We start from the raw sequence: 10,435 nt of genomic DNA on the forward strand, positions 1-10,435 counted from the left end.
ATGTCAACTACCCGTTATAACCTGGATAATTTTTTGAACGGAAACAAAGAATTTACTCCTTGTGTAAACCAGAAAATAGTTGAATCCGTCCACGATTATATCATCACAACCTACCAATTTTCACAGGGAAATACTGAAATTAACTCAACAACCTTCTCGTGATTGATTTATATTCCTACAATAGCTTGTTAGACAAACACAACTGTAAGTCTCTAATTATGACTACATGGAGAATAGTTGTATTTGATGTAATCTGTATATATTTATATGTACTTAAAAATATATTTATGCAATAGTTAATATCGATGACGTCACATCCTCCATTTCATTTTATATTTTATGTTGCATGGGAGCGGTGTTAACATAAGCAGTAATACTTCACCAATCCCAATTCATTTTCATAAATAATAATAAAATGTTTAAACCAAAATGAATTTCAAACATCATAACAGTCAATAAAAATGTGTTATCATAATTACATATTCTCCTGAATAAATAAAATATTCAATGAACTATTTCTTCTGTGTAAATATAATCTTTGATAATCTATTTCATTAATCAACTCATCAATGAACTATGCCTCCTGTGGGTGCTGGGCTGGGCTGATCCCACTTTCATTGTAGGGATGTGGAGACACCACCTATGTGCACTGAACCATTAATTAATGTGTCTCACAACTGGGAGTTCTCACAAATGGGAGGATACCCTACGCTTGATCTACTAACACTTGTGTAAAGGTTTAAAATATGGTGTGATACTCTAAATGTGTCAATTTCTATTGTAACTTTTATTCAAACAATCAAAAGCTTTCAAAGAATAAAAACGTATACCCTATACCCTGTATGATATGATATTGAACAAGGCTAAATGTACAGTAGCTGGCCATAAGTGAGTCATCAATAGTGAAATTCCCATAGACTTGCATGTTAATTAACTCTTGCAAGAATAATTTTCATAAATTTAGTTTCTGTCGAATTGCTCTCAATACTTATTTACCTGCTGGGAAGTTTTCTCAGCAACATACAACAAATTTCCATTCAATTTTCCGATGATTATTAATAAAACTGCAACTATTTAAACAACATATATTAGACATACCAGTCAGGTTTAACATGGCTGTCTGGGATAGAGTAAAAGTTTTATGTACCTATGGTGCTTGATCAGGTGTCATTCGATAATTCATCAACGGAAAGATGAAAGGAAATTATGTACACGTAGCTGAAGATGATTTGCAAGATGTTTGCAAAATATCAAAACAAAATGAATTCTACCAAATTTATGAAAATTATTCTTGCAACAGTTAATTAACATGTAAGTCTATGGAAATTTCACTAATGATGACTCACTTATGGCCAGCTACTGTAGGTACTGAAATTGGTTTCATAAAAAAAAAATCTGAACGATACGCAAAATATACATCATAGTACTAAAAGTGTAATGAGAAGGATAGGGCGATTGTGTTTACACTTTTTCAACCGACCTTCACCTCAAAGAAATTGTCTAATACGTACAACAATGTTGACGTGTGACATCACAACCGATGACTGATTCCTTACAAAATGGCGGCTTCGCTGACAAGGGTACACTGGATTTTTCGAGGACTCTTCCCTTGATTCAGGGATCGTTTGTACATAAATATGAGTAAGTAATCAGAAACAGTGGCCTAGTGGCTGCAAGAGTTGTATGCTCCCCAGGGAGTTGAGATTGATAATAATGTGCCGCTGAGATTGACATCCAATGATGGAGTGCTTTGAGCATGCATGTGGGATGGACTGTAGCGCTGTATAAATACCAATATAAATAAATAAAATAGTACAATAGTTTACTAACAGTTTATTTAATCTATACACACAAAAAGTAGACAACAATATGAAATAACTAACATCAGTGCAATACCGCAACAGGTTCCGCCCAGTCTGTTATCAGCTGATGTTGAAACAGCTAGCCACAAGTGGTGCTGGTTTTTGTCACCTTGTTGATAATTGCTTTGCTACCCAATCACGTGACATTGAATCTCACACAGTTTACCCACATATCTTTCCATGAATTCATGACATTATATTGCAAACTTTGGAAAGTTTCAACAAGAAACACGAAATATTTATTGGTGTCTTTTGTTCTATGGCGATCCATTTTACAATGCTTCTGTGGCAAAGTAGAATAATTTTCTCTTCATATTCTCTCCTTATTCAGCACTTTTTGGTTGTGTCGAACCGTGGATAACTTGGAGTATTCATGAATGTCCTTTCACCTTCGATGCAACAGTGTGCATTATTTAGATAATAAAACTGGCCTACTATTTTATCTTTAAAAAACTGACAGATCCATTACATTCCTATAGATAACATCATCAACAACAAAACTGCTTTCCCTTGATGGTTAATTAGTAATTATAATGGATGGCTGGTTGTTGTTTAACACCGCACACTGCAATATTTCAGCTATATGGCGGCGGTCTGTAAATAAGTCTGGACCAGACAATCCAGTGATCAAGAGCATGAGCATCGATCTACGCAATTGGGATACGACGTAGTACCGGTAAATATAAATCGGCCCAGTCCTGACACAAACACAAACAAAGCGTCACCTCAAACAAAGGAAGACACTGCTAATTTATCACGGTGTCATGTCACCAGGGCTAAAAACATGATCTGTGGCTGAAAGAGGCTGGTGATATATATCATGACTGAATAGAGATATAATACCCACATCATCGAGGACGATAATTTGGATGGAGCATGTGATGCTCATGATAATGTGCCTTTTCCATCCAAAATAATTTTCAGGATGTGATGTAAGAATGTTCAAGATCTTGCTTTGCTTATCATCGTAGATTTTCCACAGCCAAAATATAGATCTTGATCTTTTCAATCTCAGCTTTCAACTTCTGACTCTGAAAATAAACAATAATACATCTGTTTATTACAGCATGCCTTTTAAAAGATAAAACAGCTGTATTGTTGAACTGATAACCCCCAAAATTCTGTGGAATTGCGATCTTTTTGTAAACTGGAAGTGATTGAATCCTGTAGAATCTGATCAACTATCCCCTGTCCTCACCTTCTCCACCAGTTTGTGTGTCACCAGCTTGTCATCTGTCTGACTCATCCCCAGGTTTACTCGCTCCAAATCACTCTCAAGTTTACGCTGTCTGTTTTTCAGCTTGGGCAGGTGCTCTTGTGGATTGATGACGTCCTGGACAAACAGAACACATGCATCAGTTTTCACATGTCTTGGTTCATCGATTTGCGTCTGGGACAATTCCAAAATTCCTCCAAATTATAAGAGGTGTGAGATCTGCCTTTGATGGATGAAAATACTAACAGAGACAAAACTACAAACACGTAAACAAGAGAATTAATTCATAGCTGATCAATTGTATTTATACTACTGAAAAGAAATTCCCACTGGGAGTCAGGCATAAGGTAGTGAGGGCATATTTGGACCCAACATCCCTGCTGAGAAACAGGATGGGCTACTGGGGAGCCATATTCACCATTATGAGACAAGAAAGGTGATTGGGGTTTCAGATTGACTTGGAATCAAATGCACATTAGAATAGATTTGTAACAGTTAGAGCTCTTAGATATCTTTGAGCTGGATTGGGGGTCAAACTTTGGGATCAGGATCTGGGATCAAGGTCCATTATCTGAGGCTAGAGTTAACATCAGTCTAAAAATCATTTTGCGTAACAGTTCTTGAGGAGATCAGCTTCAGATCAGTTTCCTTTTTGTAAGTCACCTTCAACACTACAGCCAGACAGCATGTGTCTGACACCTGTATTTGCAGACATCCATCTGGCACTCCCTGTCTGTCAGACACCAGACTGAAGTCACTAGCTCTGGACAGCGTCTGAAGGCTGAGTCTGAAGTCAGACAACTGGTGTCTCTCGGTGGCGTCTGTACACACCAGGACGTCTGCAGCAAACCATGAAGCCATTAGCAGTAAAGATGGACATGCAGAAGATTTCTAATTATTCATGAGTGTTCATTTCTAATTTGCCATCAGTGTCAAGGATTCTAAATTCTGGGTACAGCATTCAGAATTCCCATTTGATATCTGTATCTCAATCACTCTAGCCTTCGTCCCACATTAGGGGCGGTGGGGTAGCCTAGTGGTTCAAGTGTTCGTTCGTCACGCCGAAGTCCTGGGTTTGATTCCCCACATGGCTACAATGTGTGAAGCCCATTTCTGGTGTCCCCTGCCGTATTATTGCTGGAATATTGCTAAAAGCGACATATACTCACTCCTCCCACATTAACCTGAGATTTCATGATAGAACTGAAATACTGTTCAAAGCAACACATACTCGCCCTTGATTACAAAGAGAAACACAGACAGGCAGATATGAATGGAAGTAATTACAGCCGTATACCATATTATTTTTCTCACTGTGTACCATGACAAGTTCAACCAATCACAGATTACTGTCCATTGTTATTGTAATTGAATAAAAAAATCTTAATCCCGATCGTGAAGCGAAGACATTGGAAATGTTACATTCGTCCACAAGTGATTTGGTGAGGGTAAAATGCAAATCAATTTCAAGGGTTATCTCCCTTGACAATTATTTCTTTTAGGATTATGAAATAACAGACATGGTGAAGACTATTGAGAACCTACTTGGAGCTCTGGTCTTGGTCAGATTCAGCTCTTTCCTGACAGACAGAGAGTGGTAGGCGATGTCCCTCATGGTGGCCATGGTGCTGTCCAGATCAGCACTGCTCCATTGGTACTGAAATATCAAACAGTTGTCAAAATATGTTCTCAGACCTTTTGTGTTGTTGTTAACACAAGCAATATTCCATTGTACAATTGGGGCTGATCATAGTAATGTCTGGATTACATAATCCAGTGATTGATATTATGAACACTGATCCACATCATAAAGTGAGTGAGTGAGTTTAAGTTTATGCCGCTTTTAGCAATATTCCATCATCATCATGGCGGGGCACACCAGAAATGGGCTTCACAGGCTTGTGCCTGTGTGGGGAATCAAACCCAGGTCTTTGGCGAGACGAGCGAACGCCTTAACCACTAGGCTCCCCCACCACCCCCACATAATAAAGGTTTGATGACACACAACAAACCAAACCACTGAGCTGGACCACCTAATCCATTAAGTAACATCTTACAACCAGACAGGGGCAATGGGGTAGCCTAGTGGTTAAAGCGTTCGCTTCGTCACGCGCCGAAGACCCGGTTTGAATCCCCACATGGGCACAATGTGTGAAGTCCATTTCAAGAATCCACACAGACTTGAGTAGCATCCTACAAAATTCACAACAGTGCTCTGTTTTGCGTAAGATGACAGTACAGGACTAATAAAAGCATTTAGAACTTGCACTGGTGCAACCTGAAACTGCTAAGTGCAGCCTCGTATGTATATCAACTTGACCCAGTGCATGTTAATATTTTGTGTTCAAAGAACACAGACTTCAGCTGGAAAACATAATGATGAGGAACTGACTTGGAACAGTGACTCTGATTATTGTAGGAACAGTGACTGAAGGACTTACTGTTCATGAAAGTTTAGGAAGTAAGATAACAACAGATTTCTTTGTCGTAACACGGTTCTAAACCGTATTTACCAAAACTCAAGCATTATATCAGATTTTATATTAAGCAGCAAGTGCAACCTGTTTTTTGTTTGGTGCTACAATGTGACTGCTTCAGGTTGCACTGGGTGCAAGTAGGCTTCATTTCCTTAAATTGACCCCTGCGGTATGATATCGAGAAAGTATTATTGAGAGAATTAACAGCATGGTCAAAACAAGATCCCAGTCAAAACACAGAGGTAAAAATAAGGTCACAACATATAATTTCTGGAATATATTTGTCTTGAGTCTTTGATTTTTACAACAAACTAATGTCTTACCAAATTTCATTACATTCCAACAAGAAAAGGGTGGGTTAAGGCAATAAATAGAATTTTAAATTTGACAAAATACATTGATTTTTCTCAGCAACCTTACATTGCCCCATGCTCTCAACAGGTAATGAAGCCTGTCCAAAAGGTGGGAAGTATTGTATCTCAAATTCAACAGAACTACAGACTATATTTCAAGTGTACAAGTATGATCACATAATTTGTTGGCATTTTAGAAGTCGATGAGTAAGAAGAAAGTACGATACTTTATGGATGACAACTTCTATATTATATTATGATGTGACATTAAGGTATAGGTTCTTACACTGTTGTCACACAGTCTTGCTTAATATCCCGAAAGGAATCTATACTGGAATGTATAGGGAGTTGCCATGCAACAAGAGGATGTGTTATGCTTATATTAGTATTCATGCTTACATCTTCGGGTTGGGGATACTGCGCCACACAAACACTGACAGGCCAGTTGTCTCCCCTTGCCGGCAGACGCTGGAACAACTCTTCAGACAGGAAAGGCATGAAAGGACTGATTGCACGAAGATATGTCTCTACACAGTGGTACAGCACTTGTCTAACATTGTCCTGCTCAGACTGGGCCCCAGACCGGAACACTGGCTTCACACACTCCTGGCAAAGACATTTAAGGGTGAAAATATACATGTTAAGCTGCAAGACTAGTTAGATGGGCTGTATTCTGTTTTAAACAGTAGTTTGGTAATATGACGGCAGGTCTGCTTAAAAAAGGGAGGAAAGCCCTTAGTCATGCAGATACATCGCTGATGATGTCACAATGGTCTGCAAAGCATTGTGATGCTTCATCTCAAGCTAACAGGCTGGATCAAACTACATCACTGACTACAAGTAAATGTTGATGAAATAATGACTGGAATCAGAACTGTGCATAGAACTTCAGAACTGTCTTCATGCAGGGACAGAATTATCAGTTTATACTTACCAAATATACATCGCTAAATTCATTCAACCAGAACTGGTGAAGTGCCCTGGTCACATGATGCAGGTCATAAGTGGCAAAGTTTACATCACATGACTTGATCATGTGACTTAGTCGACTGAGTATCCACAGGTCAGTAGCAGAATAGGTTCCCTTGAACTGAAACACCAATACATGAGTGAGTGAGTGATATTTAGCTATATCACCATATTACCTGTAATAAAAGCTACAAACACCTTTAAATTCCACAAACAAGGGCTAATAAATGCCATACACAATAAGTTAATTTGTTTTCAGGGATCACCTGATACCAAATACTTCAACCTGAACTGTCTAAAAATTTGATATAGAGCAGGGCCCTTAACAGGGCCCTTGAAGGATGCCAGTTACTTCATCTATGAATGAGTGAGTTGAGTTTTAATGTTGCTGTTACACCATATATGATGGCAAGACAATTAGACAATTTTTATTTGTTCTATTTGTGCATACTGGTACTAGTGAGTGAGTGAATTTAGTTTTATGCCACACTCAGTAATATTCCAGCTATATGGCGGCGGTCTGTAAATAATTGAATCTGGACCAGACAATCCAGGGATCAACAGCATGAGCATCGATCTACGCAATTGGGAACCGATGACATGTGTCAACCAAGTCAGCGGGCCTGACCACCCGATCCCGTTAGTCGCCTCTTACGACAAGCAAGGGTTACTGAAGATCAGTTCTAACCCGGATCTTCATGGGTGCATACTTGTACTAAAACATTCAGACGGGGAAAATATCATGTAACTCATCCCAACCTTGCAACACTAAGAAATATGATATACACGGTACCTCCAAGCCAGCCCCTGGATGAAAGCCCTCATCCAAGTTGGTCTGCACAAAACGGAACGCCTGCCATACTTTGTTACAGAAATGTCGGTAGTTTCGGGCATGAGTGATGTCCATGTTGATTTCACCAGCTGTACAGTACAGGAAAATATAGGAATAAATGAATGTTGTTTTATGCTTGGATGCTTGAACAGCATTTAGTTAACAACAACACGGTAACACAACAACATACAGATTTACAACTTCTTTATTATTTACAACACAACATTTCTGGGCTACTTCTTGCCCCTTCATCAGGTGAATGACAATATGATTTACAGTGCACAGGAGATGGGATTAAAGATTTAGACTGCAATAAACAGCAATATTATATTCTGTAAATCAATATATGGACTTGGCATTTTCAAACTTTTCTGAATAAAGAAGTACAAAACAGCAGTAACTGGCCAAACAACAATATCTATGCCAGTATCAGTTTTCTTATGCTAAAGCACAACACACAGATTTGCTTTTATTATACAGCATGGCTAGCATTCTCCATTTGGAGTGAGTGGAGTGAGTTAAGTTTTATGCCTCACCAATAATATCCCAGCTATATGGCAACAGTCTGTAAATAATCAAATTTGGACCAGACAATCCAGTGATCAACATCATAAGCATAGATCTACGCGAATTGGGATACGATGACATGTGTCAGCCAAGTCAGTGAGCCTGACCACCTGATCCCATTAGTTGCCTCGACAAGCATGGGTTACTGAAGATCAATTCTAACCGGGTCTTCAAGGGTTCTGCATGTTTATTTTATCCCAGTTGGTGAAGTGTGTGTCTGCACACTCAGCAACATTCAATCTGTGGATGGTGGGCTGCATGTAGCGGAATCTGACAGGACAATCCAGTGACTGAATGTCTGAGCACTGATCCATGGGATACTATCGAAACTAAATCACAATCAACAAAATAACCTCACCTGACCATTCAATCAGTCAGTCAAAACTGATTGTATATGAAAATATCTTTGAGTTTGGACCAGGCAAACCAGACGTTGACAACATGAATATCGGGACACACAACCAACCAATTCAAAGAGCCCTGACCACACCATCCAATTAATGAAGTAAAGGGTTGATATTCTGCTAGCCCTCTGGTGAATGGCTAAAAGAGTGAGTGGAGTATGGTTTTACGCCACTTTTAGCAATAATATTCCAGCAATATCACAGCAGAACACCAGAAATGGGCTTCACACACTGTACCCATGTGGGGAATCGAACCCGGTCTTTGGCTGGATTGGCGAATGCTTTAACCACTCTGCTACCCCACCTCCCTGAATAGCTAAAAGAAGTAGTAGAGGCTAGTTGTTGAAAACAGTGCAGACAAAGTCTGTTATACTAGGACTGTTGCATTTCTTTTTTAATTCATCTTCTTCAATTTTAAATTTATCACCAAAATTTGTTATAAAATTTATCACCATAATGCTTTTTGTGTGAGTTTTTCAGATAGGTGAGGTGAGGTGAGGTGAGGTGAAGTGAGGTGAAATGGGGTTTAACGTTGTGTTTAGAACATTTGCTCATATGACGACATGCATGCATGTGTATGTGTATGTGTGGCTGCTTGTACTAGCCCAGACTGAAGCTGGTTTTATAGTGCTAGCCCACTGAATAACCATGCCGCAGTGAAGCATGACTACCCCACTCAGACACATTATACTGACTCCGAGCTGATCAGTCCCTATTCTACCCATTAATGCTGGAGCCAGGCAGGGGGACCAACAAGTACCATATTTTTAACGCTTTTTTGGTATGACGCGGTCGAGGGGATCAAACCCAGCGACCTTCCGCTCTCTGGGCGGATGCTCTAACCACTACACCACAGAGGCGGTCTTTTCAGATAGGATACCCTATACCCTTAGAATCTAACTCTTCATGTGATAAAGTCAGTGGTCCTGGGGTAAACCAATTCTCTTCATCCCATAAGAAGTGTATAGTTAATATCATTTGGTAGAATATCAAGCAGTTCTTACAACACTGGTGAACACAAATAGCATTCTTTCCCTGAGTGTGGAAATGTGGAATGTACTTACATTTGAAGTCATATGAGCACAATGTGAACGGAGAGCATCGGCCCCACACTGGGGGATGCCCTGAGGGAAATCCTTCTGCTGACCTTCAGATGCCCTCTTGACCTCTGAGGGGTCAAGGTTACTTTTCTTCAACTGTTCGTGTAGATCCTGCACAATTTTAAATTATTTTCTATTTACTAGACTATAATAGTTGAGGATAGTTTTCATATTATATTAGTACATGTATACATCTTTTATATGGCATGGTCATTAACAGAACAAGCCTTCCACTCTTGTCCAGACAGGGGCGTTGGGGTAGCCTAGTGGTTAAAGCGTCCACTCCTCACGCCCGAAGACCAAGGTTCGACTGCCCACATGGGTACAATGTGGGAAGCCATTTCTGGTGAAATTGCTGGAATATTGCTAAAAAGTGGCGTAAAACTAAACTCATTCTGTCCAGACACCATATCCACTTAGCCATGTGGTAGTCTCTTTTAGTTGAACCACCAAGCACAGGTATAGTGCTGACATATCATAAAGGTGATAATCAGGACAATTATGTGATTTAATAAAATCAGCAGATCCTGGTGCAGCTAATGGGCACAACTCTGCACGGTCAGCTTGATGGTGTTAGATTAGCATTAGATGTCTATTCTTAGATAAACTTAGACTTTAGTTTGTTGTTTCACTACACACTCAGCAATATTTATTT

The 10,435-nt window shown here is 39.4% G+C and overlaps 1 protein-coding gene across 1 annotated transcript; it reads right to left on the minus strand.

The window, feature by feature from the left end:
• Nucleotides 1-1,818: 1,818 nt before the first annotated feature.
• LOC124278806 (valine--tRNA ligase-like) lies at nt 1,819-9,766 on the minus strand. Its single transcript, XM_046714579.1, has 8 exons — nt 9,745-9,766; nt 7,671-7,798; nt 6,843-6,998; nt 6,308-6,514; nt 4,624-4,735; nt 3,742-3,917; nt 3,061-3,195; nt 1,819-2,893 (listed from the first exon to the last, which is right to left on the minus strand). The coding sequence occupies exons 2-8, from the start codon at nt 7,782-7,784 to the stop codon at nt 2,825-2,827; spliced, it is 969 nt and encodes a 322-aa protein (XP_046570535.1). The 5' UTR covers nt 7,785-7,798; nt 9,745-9,766; the 3' UTR covers nt 1,819-2,824.
• Nucleotides 9,767-10,435: the final 669 nt, after the last annotated feature.

The sequence above is a fragment of the Haliotis rubra genome, unplaced genomic scaffold, assembly GCF_003918875.1.
Source record: "Haliotis rubra isolate DU_JTF1 unplaced genomic scaffold, ASM391887v1 Scf2415, whole genome shotgun sequence".
Lineage (NCBI taxonomy): Eukaryota > Metazoa > Mollusca > Gastropoda > Lepetellida > Haliotidae > Haliotis > Haliotis rubra.